The following is a 19952-nucleotide window of genomic DNA, read 5'->3' on the forward strand; positions in this document are numbered from 1 at the left end:
AAGAAACATTGTCGTACTAATCATGAGATATATGCCGTATATCTACACTCAGAAAAAAAGAATTTTTCTAATTTGAGAAATCAATTCAAAATCCTACCATCTTTGTTAATGTTACTTCTTCTGTCATTTCATTTGAATTTGGATTTGACAGAAATTTCTTCACTTTTCTCCATTATTTTTAGCCTTAATTTGATATTTTGGGCTTCAAGGATATTATAGAGATCATAGGTACATTTTTGCAACTGTATACATGTTTTTTATTGTCTTAAATTTGTCTTTTGTTGTTATTGTTACATGTATGAGCATTTACGCATGAATGACTTCTTGTTCATCAATGCGATTTTGACTTTTGTACCTTGGAAGATGGTAAGAAAGGTGTTTGCTCATGCGTAAAGTATCACTTTTTATTGACTTACATTTAACCAAAGTTTTGGTTACTCCAATAATTCTTGTCATTTCCGCACCAAGATGTAAATAATTCTAAATGGATTTAATCCGGACAGACGCAGCAAAGCACAACGATTCAGCGGAGGCACTGGTATAATCTTCAATCTCCATCGCATTGAAAGCGCGAGTGCTCCGAAACGCAAGCGAGCACTTCGTACCTCCATGGGACCAGTGGACATGCTGGGTGGCGACTTGCGCAAGGCGACATACATTTAAATCATTCTATGGGTGAGCATGGCGGAGACATTCGTCGAATCTAAGGACAAATGGAGATACGTGGTGCTGGTGGCCAAATTTTCACTGGGCTGCATCGCGCAAGGTCTGCTCAAAGCCTTTGGCGTGCTAGTTCCTTCCCTGGTCCAAAAACTGGACACAGACTATGGCACTCTGGGATTTATTCTCTCCATAGAGATGACCGTCTCCTACTTGGCCTGTAAGTTGTAACTCATGTCGGACATGTTGACGTAATTCATGATTAAATCTATTTGTTTTCTTTTTTAATAAAAGCAAAAAGCCCCCCTTTAATTGTTTTTTATATAAAAGTATACACCAATAAATGCGCTTACTCTCTAAAGAAATCAAATGAAAATTTTCACTCTTATAGAAGGAGTGAATACCAAAAAGAGTGAATTTAGAATTGAATGAAATTGGAGTGAATTTTGATTGAAAATGTTCATTTCCACTCGTTTTTGAGTGACGTCAGGATCACTCCAAAATCTTCGAGTGATCCCTGAGGTCACTCTAAAATGAGTTCTCGAAATTCACTCCAATTTCACTCTGAATTCACTCTTTTTTGTATTCACTCCTTCAAGAGTGAAAATTTTCACTCGATTTTATTTAGAGAGTAAGGCTCCTTGTAACATAATGAAACCCGGAATTGGCGAGAAGGAGACAATGTATATTTAAGCTTTGTTTGCTTATTTGTTTTGGTTTTTCGCTTGTCAGGTGATGAAACCCAGACGTGGCACCTTGCTTTGCGCCCCTTAACGGAATTCCTGGATCTGCCCCTGCACCCAAAAGTTATAGGCCTGCTGTATACACACCCTCATAGTATTCAATCATTATGAATTATATACTAGTATATATCTCATTGATTCATACTTTCACCATTAAGTATATCTTTAGTAGGTATAGCAAATTCCTCAACTGAATCCCCCGCCATGTATTTGATGAGCCTCCATCCTAACTTATACTGGTTTCTAAAGGCGTCTTTTCCATGTCATTAATTCTTCTTAATCAGGGTGAAAAGTACTCAGTTGTGGAACTTGCAACATTGAATGAACATATTATCATGAACATATTATTATCATGAACATATTTATATCCCGAGCCCTTCTGTAGTTACGAGCTGTTTCCTCCGTTGAGTACATGTATTTAAGATTAATGTTGTGTAATCAAAATCTTCATGAAATTCATGATATTCATGAAAGAAACAACGCATACCGACGACCGATGGACAAATTCGGGGAAAGAGTTCCATATGTACCCCCGTCCCTAAACCTAGGACTCCGGTATCCGCGTTACCCAAGGGCACCGAGATCGACGTTACCTTAACCTTAAAGGGATCATATAGTTGTGGTTGAGACCTAATTTCAGGTTTCTAACATTTTTTGGTGAGATAATGAGAAACCTCTTATGAGATATGAAAGAGCATGTAATTCTATGAGGAATTCAACGTTTATTTGATGAAAATTTGTTTTGAAATGGCTGAGATATCCAAAAAAGACAGATTCTAATAAAGGGTGGGACCCACACTTTACTATGATCGCTTTGTTTTACTTTGTTTTTGGATGTTTCGGTCATTCCAAACCCGATTTTCATCAAATAAACTTTGAATTCCTTTTAAAATGGTATGCTCTGTACTATAGTATAAGTATTTTCTTGGTATCTCTCAAAAAGTTAAAAGCCCAATTCTCATCTCCACCAATACTGTACCATCCCTTTAACCCTATAAAACTCTAACCCTAACCCTAAAGATTCCTAAATTTAATCACCTTACCTATACATATCACTTTTTTTTTTTAATTCTAGCGGGGGATAGGCCTACGTGGAACTCTTGCCAAATTCAGCAATATGCCTCTCCATTGTCGGCGCTGTAAGAACAGCGTGCAATATGAGGCCATCATTTTTACCCCAAAGTAACCTCTTCATTGCTATCGCTACCCTTCCCAGGGAGCTCGACATAAAGAAACTTCAACATGCCTTCACTTTTCTAGCATAATGAACGAGCACTTGACTAACCGCTTTCAGAAAGCAGGGGGAATTATTTATTACTAACCTTATCATAATATGTAAGTATCAAGTTGATGGAATGTGTACTTTTCATGAAAAATGAAGTTTGGGGAAATTCTCCTTATATTTTCTTTGTATTGTTGTCCACAGATGACGTCATGAGCTCTAGTCGCCTCCTCATGCAGCTGTTCCAACACCAAAACTTTAAAAATGCATAACTTTTGCATCGATTGTCTGATTTTCCTCAAACTTTCATTGTTATGTTCTACTAATGATGCTACTTTCACTCAATCCACATTGCTCTTTGGGTTTTGGTTTCCTTTAAGGGTGAGAGTAAATATCGAATATTTATCACCATTGATCGCCTGTGTCTTTGAATTATACTGAATAGTTTACGGCTCACTTTGTTATTTTTGTGCGTGTACTTAAATTACGCTTTCATTGATATCAACATTTCATTTGTAGCATTGTTGTCCTTCGTACGATTCTCTTTTTTTTGTGCATGTATAATTCTTATGATTGCGAAACATGAATGTTTCAATAAACATATTATTTAGCTGGCAGAGTTTCACTTTGCTTAATGCTCCCATTATCATGTTGCTCAGAATAGATGACTTCATTGTGGGAAAATGATTTGCAATCAAATAGCTACGACCAGCCAAACAATCACTATGAATTAACGTACAAATCTCTCTCGGCACACACACACACACACACACACACACACACACACACACACACATACACATAAATACACGAATGTGAATGACTATTCGACATTAAAAGTTCTCCATCTTTACAATGTCTTAAATGCTGCTGGGGAGACCTTTGTACCTCAGTAACTATTGCATCACGCAAGTCTCAGGCAAGCTTTCTGGATCGGCTTGTCAAAGACAGCTTTCGTTATTGGAAATATTCATTAGATTCAGAGGCATGCTGAAAGCGATCTACATTTTGTTTCCTTTCACAATCCAGGTCCCCTCGTGAGCTATCTCTCCACGCTAGTAGACCCCCGAACTCTTTGCGTCGTGGGCGGGTTGGGTGCGAGTGGAGCTCTTGCCGTATCAGGATACCTAACGTCGCCACTTTGGTTTGCCGTTATGATGTTTCTTACAGGTAAGACACGCAACATCGCGCCATGATTAATGGGATTTATCACAATAATCATATTGACAATAAACCATAGAGGGCCTCTGTCATTTATTTATTTATTTATCTTTTTTTTGGGGGGGGGGGGGGGGGGGGAAGGGGCACCTCTTCTCTTGCCTTATACAGATCCGTCACCCACTCGGCCATCCAATATTATGCTTCGTGTACGCCCCTTATTACCCGCTGGACAGCCGCAAGAACCCCTCACCATTAATCCAACAGGGCGTAGCCACCACACACCAAGCACCCCCTCACACATCCAGCCATCATCAAGCCCACCGCGCACACACACACACGCACACCCCAACAATCCCCCTCCCGAAACCCCACTTTATTAACATTAGTGGCGTAAATAATGATAAATAATGGTTTTATCTTGCTTCCACTGGCGTAGCCGGGGACCGGGGGGGGGGGGGGGGGGGCGATGGGGGCGATCGCCCCCCCCCCCCCCCCTAAGATTTGGACCGGGGATTTGCGGGGCGGAAAAAAAATGCGTGTATACTGTATGCATGCACATGAAGCGGGTCTCCTTTTCAACCTTTCATCAAATAAGATCATAATTTTTTGAATATTTCACTCAAAGTGTGCACCAGATCGTTGAATTTCAATTCAAATTATGCAAAATCTCTCGTGCTTGGGAGGGGGTATCCCCCTCCCAAACCCTCCCCCTCTGTGCCTCTTTCCCTAGCCTTAGTACAATTTTTTGATTTACACAAAATTATGAATAATTCTGAGTGCACAAGACTTATCACTTATATTCCGAAAACTCAAAGTTCCCTCATGTACAAGGGAAATTTCTGCTTTTAATCGACCCTTTCCTCCCTCAGTCCCCCCCCCCCCACATCAGTTTTTTTTTTCATGATTTCCCAAATATGCCATCAAATATGCGTATAGGAGATATCTCAATTTCAACCTTAAAAAGGCAAAAGCTCCATCGTACGGGAAGGGTGGAGATAACAATCGCCCACGCCTTCTTCCTGCTCGCCCGCCCCTCCTCCCCCCCCCCCCCCCCCCATGCATAGAAGAAGACTGTGGCTACGCTTTGAACATAAAGAGTTTTCCAAATATGATACAAAATGTGTGTACCAAAACGCGTTTAACTGCAATCAGAAAATTATACAGAATCTCCTTCCACAGGCTTGCTACACTTCTTTTCTGACTGAAAAATTTCTAGATATTCCAACAAAAGTGTGCGCCAGATTGTTGAATTTCAGTTCAAAAAGCTTCAGCAAAACCGAAAAAAAGGCTCCCTTGAATATGGGAGAGGTATCTTGCCACCCTTCCATTGCTTGTTACCCTCTTTAGACTTAATACATTTTTGGGAATGACAATTTCCGAATTTTCCACAAAAAGTGTGCTCCAGATCGCTTTATTTCAATTCTTAAAACGCAAAAGCTCCGCCGAGCGGGAGGGGGAATCCCCCTTCCCCTAAGCTCTTCCTCACTAGACTTTGTACATACACACAGATGATGCACATTCGGAATAAGAGCTAAATTCCGTGAGTTTAACACTTCGATGAAAAAGTATTGCACCCAAAATTTGCACCAAATCGCTGAATTTAAGGTCTGAAAATGCAAAGTCACCTTCGTGTGGGAGGGGAAATGCCCTTATCTACACCCTCGTGTGCATGCTTTTTCTGTTTGATTGCTGAGCAGAAATTTTCATGATATTCATTGTAAGAATTAATACAAGACGTTTATTTAACTAATACTATTTTATAGCCACAATGTTCAATAATAATCGACATGAAAACATTATATTGCTACTTCAAACAAGTGGGACTGTTTCAAGTCGATAAAACACGCAAAAACAAGCAAAAATATGCATCAAATTGCACCATTTGCAACATCAAAATGCAAAAAGTTCTCACCGTGGGAGGGAGGACACCCCCTACCACACCCGCCCCGCCTCCCTCGCTCGCTCCGCTCGCTCGGGCTTAGTCGCGTTCATGATATTCAGAGTAAGAATTAATACAACAAGTTTATGTAAATGATACCATTTATATATATCATAGGCAAATTGTGCAATAATAATCTACACTAGAATATACTGCAACCTTAAACAAGTGGGACTGTTTCAACTCGTTAAAACACGCAAGAACAAGCATCAAATTGCATCATTTGCAACATCAAAATGCAAAAAGATCTCACCGTGGGAGGGGGGACACCCCCCTCCCACACCCTCCCCTCCCCGCTCGCTCGGGCTCAGTCGCGTTCATGATATTCAGTGAAAAGAATGAATACAAGAAGTGTATTTAAATCATACCATTTTATAGGAAAATTGTTCAATAATAATCTACATCAAAATATACTGCTACCTCAAACAAGTGGGACTGTTACACGTCGATAACGCGCGCAAAAACACGCATCAAATTGCACCATTTACAACATAAAAATGCAAAAAAGTTCTCACCGTGGGAGGGGGACACTCCCCTCCCACACCCTCCCCCCCCCCCCTCCCCCGCTCGCTCCGCTAGCTCGGGTTCAGTCGCGTTCATGATATTCAGTGTAAAAATTAATACAAGACATTGATTTAAATGATACCATATTTTATAGCCAAAATTGTTCAATGATAATCGACATGAAAATATATTGTTACCTCAAACCGGTGGGACTGTTTCAATTCGATAAACGCGCAAAAACATGCATCAAATTGCACCATTTACAACATCAAAATGCAAAAAGTTCTTACCGTGGGAGGGGGGACACCCCCGTCCCACACCCTCCCTCCCCCTAAGATCAAATCCTGGCTACGCCGTTGCTTGCTTCTGATGCCTTAAAGTGAGTTTGGGACATCTTGATTTCACGTCATTTAGGGTATATCATAATACAGCCATTCTATAATATACAGGCGTCACACTGGTCCTGATGTTGAGCAGAGATGGACACCATGATGAAAGAAGTGTTCCAATTTAAGTCGACCCTCTGATCATACAAACATCGGCTATTCGTGAGGGCATCTTAAAGCCGTCGTAATAACCACCGATGAAGTTTCTCAAGACTGATAACTCAAAAACTTGCTTTACCAATTTCGGAATAGTGGGACGCCAGCCTCACAGATGCACAAGAAGATGTTGGAAGTCGCCTGTAAGGAATTAACAGAGAGGTGATACGTAATAGAACCTCTTTGGGAATTAATAATCTTTTCCGTTCTCGTGTGTAAATATTTAAACTTTCACCACTCTTCAGGATTCCCTTCACAGATCCTCGTGTTTCTTGCATCGAATGCGTGACATGAAACCAGATAATATTTGCTATCGGGTTCATTCATGTCTTGATAGAACTTACCGTTTTTTTCCTTCTCCACAGGATTGTTCAGCTCCCCTATCAGCCAAATATCCCTCGTCGTTCTACACCAACACTTCGGTGACAAATTTGGATATGTAAATTCCATCTGTCTCATGGGATACTTCGTTGGGGGCGCGTTTTTCCCTGTCTTGACGTCATCCCTACTGGAAGGATACGGACTCGAAGGAGCCATACTTTGTTTGGCAGGCTTGTATCAACACTGTGTGCCAATAGGAGCGACGCTCCGTCCCCCTTTGGACTTAGCGGAAACAAAGAGCTTGCCTCGTACGGATAGAGGAGAAGTCCTTCCAGGTGAAGATGACCAGGCGAGTTTGTCGGAGTCTTCTGCATTCTTGTTGGAGCGAGCAGACAAAGACTCGACAACTAACTCAATAGACCAATGTCGAAAGACCACAAAGCCTCGATCGACACGAGAACGGATCCTGGAATATGTCTGGTCAGATATGGGGGTGAGGGCGCTGGTGCAGGAGTGGGCGTTCACTCTCCTCTTCTTACCATGTAAAGTAGTATTGCAGATTACTACGATCAGCTGGACTCTTTTCGTCATCGCCTTCGCAATGTCCAAGGGCTTCGAGGAATCGTTCGCTTCCTACCTGCCCATGGTGGGGTCAATTGGGGGATTGGTCTTCCAGGGGACTATGACCTTAATCCTGCGTTTCAGACACCACTGGGGAGCACCTCTGTTCATCACCAGCATGGCCTCTTTTGGTGGGGCGTTGCTTCTTTACCCTGCAAAGGCATCATCCCCAACGCATCTTCTCATCTGCTCCTTTTTCGCCGGCGGCGGCATGTTTGCCGCTTACGCGGCATCCTGGGCAGTTCTTAAATCCTTTGTCGCCGAGAGAAATATCGAAGGAATCATCTCGGCCAAATTATTCATCACAGGACTTGGAAATATAATTTCTGGGTACACCACAGGTATGACACCTTGGGGAATTAAGATGAAAAAAAAAAATAGAAGAACAAACATATTATGCACGAGTGCAAAACATAACGTGATATTTTTCTTCGTGTGAGAAATTCCTTAAAGAAAGAAAAAAGCGGTAAATGATTATACACTCACATAAAATGTGAATGTATAAACTTTGTGAAAGTGCGGGTAATTCAAAAGTGAATGGCGGAGAGGTTGATTCTTGACGGAATACCTCCTTCTACATGCTTTCATTACTGTTCTCATTACTATCGAATGCATTTTGTCCTTTTCAAGCTAAAATCACAATCTAGAAGTTACCAATTTATTCACTTTCATTGCAGGCAAGCTGTATGATGTCACGGGTTCATTCGATGGAGCCCTTCAACTCGTTGGCGGCATGTGCGTAATGACTGTTCCCCTGACAGTGACCCTCATGTACATCCAGAGATACAGGGACCAGGGGCGTGGCTGTTTCCCCTCACGTGACCAGCGTGCTGCCATATAAAGGGGTGCACGTCACAAACCCAACACCCACACGAGTCTTACAACCAACAAACTCGACATGAGGCACAGCCCATGAGTCCGACACTAGACAAACAAGGCCCACGAGTCGCCGGGCTTAATTTCCCCAGTGTCGGTCTCGTAGGCCTTTTTTTTGTGTGTGCCTAGTTTTGAGCTTGTGGGCAGTATGACTCGTGAGCTGTCTTACTCGTGGACATTTCCGCTGTCGAGCACGTGGGCCGTATAACTCGTGAGTGTCGGACCCTTTGGATTCGTGGAGTGGGAAGACTGGCCCGGCTCGGATATATTCGAGAATTCCCCTAACGAACTGTGTACAGCTTTGTCAATAATCTCTGTGCAAGGAGGTAATAGGCTCACCCAGCCCCTTGCTCTCTGTGTAGGTACACACACGCAGTCTCAGTACATCTCGAGTGGAGTCGACCGTTACCTATGAGCGCACGCTTCGATGCACGTATTCGCTGACCGGTGCTAATCGTGGTTTTCTTACGTAACCCGGTAGGCAGCGAATGAACTAAATCATCTATGAATCCCCACACTATACCGGGTCTTTAACCATTTTAAAGTGAATTTCGGTATTAAGTGGTATCAGATCCGGAAACGAAAGAGAACGAGGAAGAGAGAGTGATATATATATATATATATATATATATATATATATATATAAATATATATATATATATATATATATATATATATATATATATATAGTAAACGAATCAGTAGAAAAAGAACGCCGTAAAAAATAATAATAAATCCTAGATCTTGAAGATCTTAAAAACGGAGCATAGCTCTCAAATACTGAAAGGCAAGGTCACACTCTTCATCAGTGCCCATGGTGTGACAAAAGATCTTAATCAAACCCGTTTCTGAAACAGACATGAAAACACGTCTGATCATGGGCAGACGGATTTTGAAACTCACCTTTCAAAGAAGTCACTGCGCTAAACAGATGGAGGTAGCGCACAGTGTCCATAGTGACGCATCCAATGACGCGTAGTCATGACTGCAAGATGACATGGCAAATCTCCGGCTCCAAAACAGTGAATCTGAAAAGGGCCTCATCGCCAACAGTCGGAAGAGTAGCAGAAAATGTACACAGTACAGAAACGTAATAAGAAAATTGGTCTGCTCGGCATCTTGATGATAATAAGTAAACGAATCAGTAGAAAAAGAACGCCGTAAAAAATAATAATAAATCCTAGATCTTGAAGATCTTAAAAACGGAGCATAGCTCTCAAATACTGAAAGGCAAGGTCACACTCTTCATCAGTGCCCATGGTGTGACAAAAGATCTTAATCAAACCCGTTTCTGAAACAGACATGAAAACACGTCTGATCATGGGCAGACGGATTTTGAAACTCACCTTTCAAAGAAGTCACTGCGCTAAACAGATGGAGGTAGCGCACAGTGTCCATAGTGACGCATCCAATGACGCGTAGTCATGACTGCAAGATGACATGGCAAATCTCCGGCTCCAAAACAGTGAATCTGAAAAGGGCCTCATCGCCAACAGTCGGAAGAGTAGCAGAAAATGTACACAGTACAGAAACGTAATAAGAAAATTGGTCTGCTCGGCATCTTGATGATAATAAGTAAACGAATCAGTAGAAAAAGAACGCCGTAAAAAATAATAATAAATCCTAGATCTTGAAGATCTTAAAAACGGAGCATAGCTCTCAAATACTGAAAGGCAAGGTCACACTCTTCATCAGTGCCCATGGTGTGACAAAAGATCTTAATCAAACCCGTTTCTGAAACAGACATGAAAACACGTCTGATCATGGGCAGACGGATTTTGAAACTCACCTATCAAAGAAGTCACTGCGCTAAACAGATGGAGGTAGCGCACAGTGTCCATAGTGACGCATCCAATGACGCGTAGTCATGACTGCAAGATGACATGGCAAATCTCCGGCTCCAAAACAGTGAATCTGAAAAGGGCCTCATCGCCAACAGTCGGAAGAGTAGCAGAAAATGTACACAGTACAGAAACGTAATAAGAAAATTGGTCTGCTCGGCATCTTGATGATAATAAGTAAACGAATCAGTAGAAAAAGAACGCCGTAAAAAATAATAATAAATCCTAGATCTTGAAGATCTTAAAAACGGAGCATAGCTCTCAAATACTGAAAGGCAAGGTCACACTCTTCATCAGTGCCCATGGTGTGACAAAAGACCTCCATCTGTTTAGCGCAGTGACTTCTTTGAAAGGTGAGTTTCAAAATCCGTCTGCCCATGATCAGACGTGTTTTCATGTCTGTTTCAGAAACGGGTTTGATTAAGATCTTCAAGATCTAGGATTTATTATTATTTTTTACGGCGTTCTTTTTCTACTGATTCGTTTACTTATTATCATCAAGATGCCGAGCAGACCAATTTTCTTATTACGTTTCTATATATATATATATATATATATAGAGAGAGAGAGAGAGAGAGAGAGAGAGGGAGAGCAAATTTTGTCTTCGGGTTTATTCTATTTCTGCAGTTTCCGTGAAAAGTATACATAACATTAAAATAGAATAATGATGTGAAAATGTGGAATATACTAGGTGTTACCACAAAAAAATTAACATTTTCCACTTGAACCTTAGTAGTTCGGAAACTATACATCAGATAATACTGCCATTGATATGAGTTATAGATGAAGAGTGTACAATTTTGTTGGAGGTTATATGTTATATTGCATTCCTCCTGTTTTATTTCACGCTTTTACTTCACGTTGAAAATAAAACTTCATGAATATCATCTAATGAAACCAACCCGTACGACAACAAAAACGTTAATTGGAGTCATTGCGGGCCACTTATATGAAGCTTTTCTTTTGTCGAAAGAGAGGAAAACTCAAACATTGTATTTCATGCCATCGTTGACTTTAACAATAGCATACTTGGATTTCAGTCAAGTGTATGCTTCTAAGTCAGTTTAACTCTAATCAGTATGAGTAAAGATTGTTGTATGATAATGATGTGTGTGGGTATTACTTGACTTTGTACACGAGCATCCTCTTTTCTCATAAAAACCTACATACACTCACTACAGTTGTCAATTCAGAATTATTGAAGGTTTCAATGTGGTTTAAGTGCAATAAATTATCATTGAATATAGAAAAAAACCCCGAGTTATTATTATTTTTTTTGAAATAGCAATACACCAATGGATGATATCATGTTATATATTGATGGTAAGCAATTGGATCAAAAGTCTTGTGTAAAATTTTTGGGGATAATTGTTGATTCATACCTAACATGGTCCGATCATGTACACCGAGTTTATTCATCAATGTAAAAAAATATCGGGATCCTCTGGAAAGTAAGAGAATATCTTACCAAACATACCCTTCAAATTCTTTATAATGCACTCATATTACCCCATATCACCTACTGTAATATTGTGTGGGGGAATTGCGGTGTTAAGAACATAAAGTCGATATTGTTATTACAAAAACGTGCTGTAAGACTTATTACCGGTTCACACTACTTAGCACACACTGAATCTTTGTTTTATGATTTAAAGACTCTTAGAATTTCTGATACACATACATGGCAAACAGCAATATTTATGTATGTAGACAAATATACTAATAATCAGCTCCCTGAATTGTTTAAAGATAATATTTCAAATTATAATATTCATTCATATCCTATATACCTGTCATGCAACAGATTATCATTTGGAAAACCCTAAACTCATTATAGCTCCAAATTCCATAAGACATCATGGTCCAGATGTATGGAACTCATTGAATGATGACCTTAAACGCAGTTCTTCTCTACAATGTTTTAAATCATCTTCTAAAAACGTTGTTCTCGCAATGTAGCACTCGAATTAGATATTACACTTTTGTTTTATAGTTCCCAACTCCTGAACACTGCATCTCATCGCCTTTCTTCTCTTCTCTCTTTACTCTACTCTTCCTATTCGGTTACCTTATTCTCAGGCTTTGGTTTGTTTTGTTTTGTTCTTCTTTCGTCTTTATACATTCCACTTTGTGTTGTCCTTTTTGGTCAAATGACATTCAAAATACTTTAAAGATTTACATTGTTTGTTCTACGTGTGTAAAATTGTTCCGTTCCTTCCTTTAGTTAAATAAAAAGATTGTTACAAGGCATATTATGTTCAGAGGCCGTTGTCCAAGTCAAGTGTTTTGCTTATTGATAACGGTCTCCTCCACCTGTACACTTACACCTGTACACATCTGTAATGATATTTATGTATTATTTCACATGACTATATATTTGTAATGCGACATTTTGTTTATATTTTCATGACTTGTGAATAATATGTTTGATATTGTAATACTTACTTTCTGTTATGTACAAGTGGAGAAATAAAACTTACTGAAACTGAAACTGAATCTTAAAAATGCTTGTTACCATGTGAGAACGACAAAGTGTTGGTAACAGCGATCCGGAAAACAAGAAGGGTGTTTACCTCTTTCTGTGCCAATGAGGCAAAGATGTGCACAATTTCACGTACACCTGAATGGACAGGTAATTAGAATGGCGCGCTGAGGGTTAATAGAGAGCGCTTCACCGTGATTACACTTTGACTTGCAAAAAAAAAAGAAGAAAAAAAAACCGACAATGGAACCTGCATCGCGAGTGAGTTGCTATGGCATGGACTTGTAATAGTATTATAGGCCTACTCAATAAGGTTGTGATTCCCTTACATCCGGGGCGTTCATTTCGTGTTCTCTGAAAAGTATATTACATTTACCTCTAAACAGAGGCCATGTCAAACCTAAAACAAAATCATCGGAACAGGACATAACAAGTTCACTTGTGCGTGTGGTATAGGCAGACAAGGTGCCATCCGAACCTCAAAATGGAAGTTTAACCCATAGAACCCTGGCTTCCCTGCACTAACATTCCAGGCGCTATAAGTGCTTTGATGTGCGTATGGATGACTGATTATATCCAGCACATCCTGTTTCAGCAGGTTGTCACTTTATATATTTAATTTGTTGAGGATTTGTTGAGGATTGCTGAAAAGTGCTCGATGCTGTAAAGCAGATGATATTACACGAGAAGAGTATCAAGTTCTCCAAACCGAGTGAACAGGGAAAGGGAAGGAAAAGGAAAAACAGGAGCAGAAATATCACATGGTTTAACCCACCATACAATGCAGGGACCAAGACAAATGTGTGTGTGTGTGTAGGGGGGGGGGGGGGGGGTCTCTGCAGCTCATCAGCAAACACTTCCCCCAAAGGGCACAAACTGAGCCCATCATTGAATAAGAACATGGTACAAATGAGCTACAGCTGTATGAAAAACATGGATGCAGTCATAAATCCCACAACCAAAAAGTTATCAGTCATCCCAAGTCACGTGACACGGAACCCAAACCCAAATGCAACAGCCGCCAAAAAGACCAATGCCCGCTGAAAGGAAGATGCATGGAAACGGCTTTTGTGTATAAAAAAGGCAACCCTCAGACATGACAACGTGGAAAAATGTTACTACGGACTGGCGGGGGATAGCCTACTGTCCAAGACAGATGCAGGAACAATGTTAAATCGATCGAGCATGAAACATATAAATATGAGACCCAGCTCTCAAAGTACATCTGGAGCCTGGAAGACAAATTTAACATGGAAATTGCACGCTATCTACATGGGTCATCAAAAAAAGTCAAACTAACACTAAGAAAGAGTGGCCTGTGAAATCTCTGCCTCAATGAGGTCATTACCATCCGAAACAAAAACGCGCTGAACAAAAGGTCCGAATCTTTATATATCAAGATGTAGACACCGCAACAGGCAAACCATCCATGCGTCAAGCTGATCCACGGCGCCAAACCAGTAAACACAGAAGCACATCATCACCACTTTGAAAGTCAGTCTGCGTGAAGATCGCCACAGAGTGAAACCGCCGCACAGTGGGCCAGAATGAGCTCAAAGTGCGCCAAAATTATATCCCATGGTTTCTCTTTACCAAAATTTGGTGTATAGGGGTAATTTGGGGCGTAGAATTGATTGAACATAATTTCAATCTTATAGGACGTCATTGTGATGCTAATTTTTCATTGGCTACCAAAAATCTGTCTGTAAATGACGAATCAAGCAATGCAAATCTTAGGCTGTTTTATTTTCTTCAAAGATTAATTTGAAAGGGGGTTGATTTATCTTTTCATATTCACTGACACTGCGTTAATATACTACCATTGAATACAAGATCCTTACATATTATGTCACAGAAAGTGAATAAACATTCGGCAATCGAATTCATGTTGCGCTGGAAGTTCCATTATTATACACACGTATACTGCAAATTAATACTGTTGTCCGTGTAAATTAGAATATAAGTTTATGATGTACGCTGTACTTTAGGGTGAATTTCTTCACTCTATTCTAGCAGGACATAAATGTGTGATATAAAATCAATCTCTCTGCTTTATAACCTTAGGCCTATGCCATATCAATTTATACAAGCGCAACACTCAAAAAACCATTTTGTCTAATTTTAGTGGAAAGATAACAAATTGTAAAGTCAGTAATCATGAAAATGAAAGGTTATGACTTAACAACTAAAAATGAGTCTGCCGTGTATAAAAGTTTACTTGAAAAAGCTATAATAAAATGTTTTCAATGAAATATCTATCGGAATCACTATCATGTGAAATTATAAATTCATCCCCGTTCAAAAGGATTTTTTTTTTCTCATTGACAGTCAGTCGTCTGAAGCATTTTTTTTTTTTTTTTTTTGGCCTCCGGCAGAATTTACCCACCTAAGTATATGGGATCACAGTCTGATGAATCCGACTTGTATTAGTCGCCAATCAGATCAATGTTAGACAGGTCGGGCATGATCCGATGAGGCAAGATCGTCCGATGAGGATCACACGAGCAATGTCTGACACTGATCTGATAGTCGACCGATACAGTCAGATTCATCAGACTGCGATCCGATATACTTTGGTGAGCAGCCGGATAGCAACAGACTTTGCTTCTTAAGAGTAACCGATGAGAATAAAATATCTGTGTTTAGGTGTATAACGTTCTATCTGCACATGTCAAGAGTAAGATCGAAGTATTTAGGTGTCCATACAGTATGTATCGCAGAGGGAATAGCTTGTTTACAGTAGTGGCTATGACAATACAACTGTATATGGACAATATGGCTATGACCTAATTGGCTATGTGCAATTATGTACTTATGAGGGGTCTTTTAGGTGACGGAACTAGCCCTATTCATGTATTTTGTAACTCTGTTCACCTCTTATTCAGTGTTAATCATGTTTCTGGGCCTCTAACGTGCAAGACAAAAAAAAAATGAATCAAAATATAATGCCGCCCTCATGCGGCGCCGTATGATAACAGAATTCCTAAGCGGCTGCCAGGTCCAAAATAGACGTAATGTGCCGCGGAAAATCGGCTCTAACACAAAAAGTGGCAAAAGGTGGCAGCCAAATCTGGTATCAGCTTAAAGCTGAGACATCAGGGTATAAGGTGGTAATAGAATGGAGTTGGAAATCCGTGGCACTCTAAACTTTTAATTTGGATATATTAAAAAAGACAAATAATTACCCTCTTTTCAAGGATATTTACCGGAAAATATTCATGAAGATTAAGTTTCTTTGCATTTTTACGGCATTCATAAAGTAAAATAAACTCTGAGAAATATGTGGGAGAAATTACAGGTTGATATCTCAAAAACCACATGTCGAAATTACTTATTTATTAAAGAGGTTACAATTTGATTTGAAACCCTTAAAATGTTGTATTTTGCTACTTCAGGTAGGAAATATATCCCTTTAATGTACATATCTGATTTAAATATTCTAATAAAATATTCTTCAAAGTATTTCCTCTCAAGAGCGCATGTCAAGAATTAAAAAATCCCAAGTGCCCAAAATGACTTTTGGCGCACTTTGGTATCTCTTTGGCCGGTAGCAGACAATACGCCGGAGCGCAGGTACGCCTATATCTATCTATCTATCTTATCTATCTATATCTATCTAAACTTCCAGGTCGTGGAGACGTTATATAGGCGTTAGACAGTATCCACGGGAGACGTAGCTTCTTCTTCCTATCTTCTTTATTTTGAATTCAAGCTTTCAGGTATATCGGCCTTCATCAGGATCTATACAAACAAAATGACAAATGCACCACTGTCAGTGATATTGTAACAACATTTACTAACGCTCTCTATACCCAAACACGACACCAACATTAATTGACACACTCAGCCAAATCAACCAGAAACCACAGAACGCCATGTAGGCTAATCCATCACATAACAGCGGCTACTCGATCATCGCAAAATGTATGTATACCTTTTTTTATATAATCATGTTATTATTTTATCCGAATATGTGTATATGTGTATAGGGGTGTTTTGTATACTTGCACACGCCATGATATAGTGCTTTGTAGCGATATTATTTCACATACTAGCAGCACCCGTGGAAATCCACGGGTCTGAGGGGTTTTATTTTTTTTTTCTATTAATACGATTTTGCACATTTTTATTGAAGAAATAAAAAGAAAAGTCTTCTCATTCTTTCGTTAATTGTGCTGTCTTCTAAATGACCACCCTTCCCAGAAATTTTATAATACATTTTGGTAGTATATGCCAGGCGATCCGGTCCATTGGTAGGGATCATTCCCGCCACTACTTGCTTTTATTATAGAACTTGAGTTTCGAGGGGTTATTTGCACCCGTTGAAGTCCAACAGTTGTCTTGTTGCCCCTCACCCCTCCCCCCCCCCCTCACGCACACACACATTTCCACCTCCGCAGGGCAAAAAACAAAAACATTCAGGGAAAAATTACCAAAAACGCAAATGAGATTCCCCGAAAGTTCTGCCCACAGGTTGTTCCCGTTGAAACGGGAAGATATTAACACTATGACTTTGATTACCCCCTGCTCTTGCATCCACGCGGGCACCCGCGGGAATCCACGGCTGGTCTCAAGGCCTCGGTTTGTTTTGTGTTTTTTTTTCATGTTTCTTTTCCCCACGTTATGAGAGAAAAATAAGATATTTTCGTCTTCATAATTTTGCTCCCTCCTTGCTGTTTTTAATCACCAAAACTTGGCTTGATATATCATATCAATATAGAACTACATCTGCTTCAGATTGTACATTATCATAATTAATATTAGGCCTACAATTATTGCTCCTATTATTGTTATTATTATATCATTATTATCATTATCCTTATCATTATTATTATTATTATTATTATTATTATTATTATTATTATTATCATCATTGTTATTATTTGGGGAGGGGGAGATCATAGTCATCAGGTTTAATAGGCACCCGTGGGAGTAGGTTCTCACGACCTCGTATTTTTTTCTTTAATATTTTTCCCATGTTATGGAAGAAAGAAGAATATATACATCACTGCATTCGTCTTCATTTGCTCCCTCTTTTTTTGTCACCAAAACTTGGTTTGATAGACCATAGAACCACACATTCTATTTCCACTTGCAATTTTAAAAATAGGCGGTCGGCAAAGCGAGGTTTTCCTCTACGTCCGCTCATCTTATGAATATGTATGATTACAGCAGCTCTGCAGTAAACGAATGGACACAGCTGCGCGTGTAATCTGATATGTAAGGGTACGATCGGCAAATATATTTAGCCGCGTCCTAAACAGTCTGCGTACAATGACACCGGACTTGAGAGCAAACGGCGAGCAAACTAAATGACGTACCTGAGCTGCATATAGTATTCTGCAGTTGTGCAAAATACAATTACATAACCAACGTTCGTTGTTTTCATTTGGGGACGCCAATAATGGCGAACTGCAATGTACGTAAATGCCCTTGTAGTCCATGTCACGCACACACAGATTCGTGAAACCATCGTCAATACATTCAGTACACGTAACAGGCGGAGGCAAAGGTACATCACAGAACTATATACACACAGTGTAGAGTGTGTATAGAGTTCTGCGAGGTACATTGTGTGTGTGCGTGCGCGTCCGCCGGAAGATGTCAGAGATTTCGCTGCACCATCATCTTTAGTATCCCCCAGTGTCTCTGCAAGCTAAAAGATGGAAGATCGAGAAAGCAGGAGGCCAGCGCAGGTTCCGTGAATATTGAAACGCTCGGCTCTTTCGTCACGCACAAAAATGCATTATGCATGTAGCTAATTAATTTTTCTTTTTCGTCCTCGACGTCGACACGGAGGCGGAGAGGGGACGAAACCCACGCCATTCGATGTAGGATACTCTCCTGCGGCCGACGGCACCGGTCGCAACTGCCCGGAGCCGACGGCTCGGGAGGAGATAGAGAAACCAGCAACGCCGAAATAAAACAGGAAATACATAAGGCCGCGACAACAACAACAACTTCGAGTATTATAGTATAGGACATGTAAGTCATGTTATTACAGTATCATTAGCAGTGTTGTCATTTTGTTTGTATAGATCCTGATGAAGGCCGACATGCAGTGACATGGCCGAAAGCTCGAATACAAAATAAAGGAAATAGGAAGAAGAAGCTATGTCTCCCGTGGAATACTTTACTGTCTTCCGCCTGTTTAATGTATATTTAGAATTCACAATTTCCAGCAAAACATGGCGGACATTTTGAGTTTCCGCTTTACAACGTGATATTATTATTATTATTTTTTGTTGTTGTCACTGCTGCTGTTGTCGTTGTTAGTAGGAACCCCGTGAATTTGTTTGAAGAATAATGTGACACAGCGGAGGACACATTTAGTTGACATTGTGTATCTACATGATCTGTTCGTAACGTGTATTGTAACTGTCTTTGAAACAATTAACTGATGTGATTTGCGACGTGTTTTCATTCCTGTACAATATTGTCAACGGAAACAAAATTTCTATAAGTCTTATCATAGATCAATAAAGAAGAGTCTGAATGAATCTGAATCTGAACTTGACAGGCAAAGAGCTATATACATCATGTACATTGCAGTTAAAAAATTTGTGTGCGAGAATCACTGGGTGGAAATGACCTCTTTTTTGTTTGCAGGTACGTTCACAATATATGGTTTCCACGGCCGCTTCTCTTTGCCTGCACGGAGCGACCTAACGTTTACCTCGTATCCAGCTATTGTTGGCCACACAAATGCAAGCAATCTGAAAAGAGATTCAAGAGAAGCACAATGAATGTAAATGAGCGTGCTGCTACATATTTCATGGGCAAAATGCGTGACGGCGGGTGAAAAAAAGTTCATTAAAGGGATTCGGATATGCGGTGCAAATTCATGTTGACTTGCATTGAATCATAACAACCTGGTCATCACTTATCACTGGTCAAAAGAAAATCTAAATTTGTGCTATATATTTCAACATGATATTTCTGTTATTTCTCTTCATACTGCTAATGGATATAACTTGTATGTTTCCATGCAATGTCTTTTGTAATACAGTTACATTGAAATGTGCAGAATATGCTCAGTC

At 40.0% G+C, this 19952-nt stretch overlaps 1 protein-coding gene across 1 annotated transcript; it reads left to right on the forward strand.

Moving 5' to 3' along the window:
- The first annotated feature begins 681 nt into the window (after window positions 1-681).
- LOC139734544 (monocarboxylate transporter 3-like) lies at window positions 682-8554 on the forward strand. Its single transcript, XM_071645319.1, has 4 exons — window positions 682-880; window positions 3655-3795; window positions 7137-8054; window positions 8391-8554. Exons 1-4 carry the CDS (start codon window positions 682-684, stop codon window positions 8552-8554), a joined length of 1422 nt encoding a protein of 473 aa, XP_071501420.1.
- Window positions 8555-19952: the final 11398 nt, after the last annotated feature.

The sequence above is a fragment of the Diadema antillarum genome, unplaced genomic scaffold (genome assembly GCF_040938485.1).
Source record: "Diadema antillarum isolate AM-2024a unplaced genomic scaffold, OU_Dant_1.0 seq00000532_RagTag, whole genome shotgun sequence".
NCBI lineage: Eukaryota > Metazoa > Echinodermata > Echinoidea > Diadematoida > Diadematidae > Diadema > Diadema antillarum.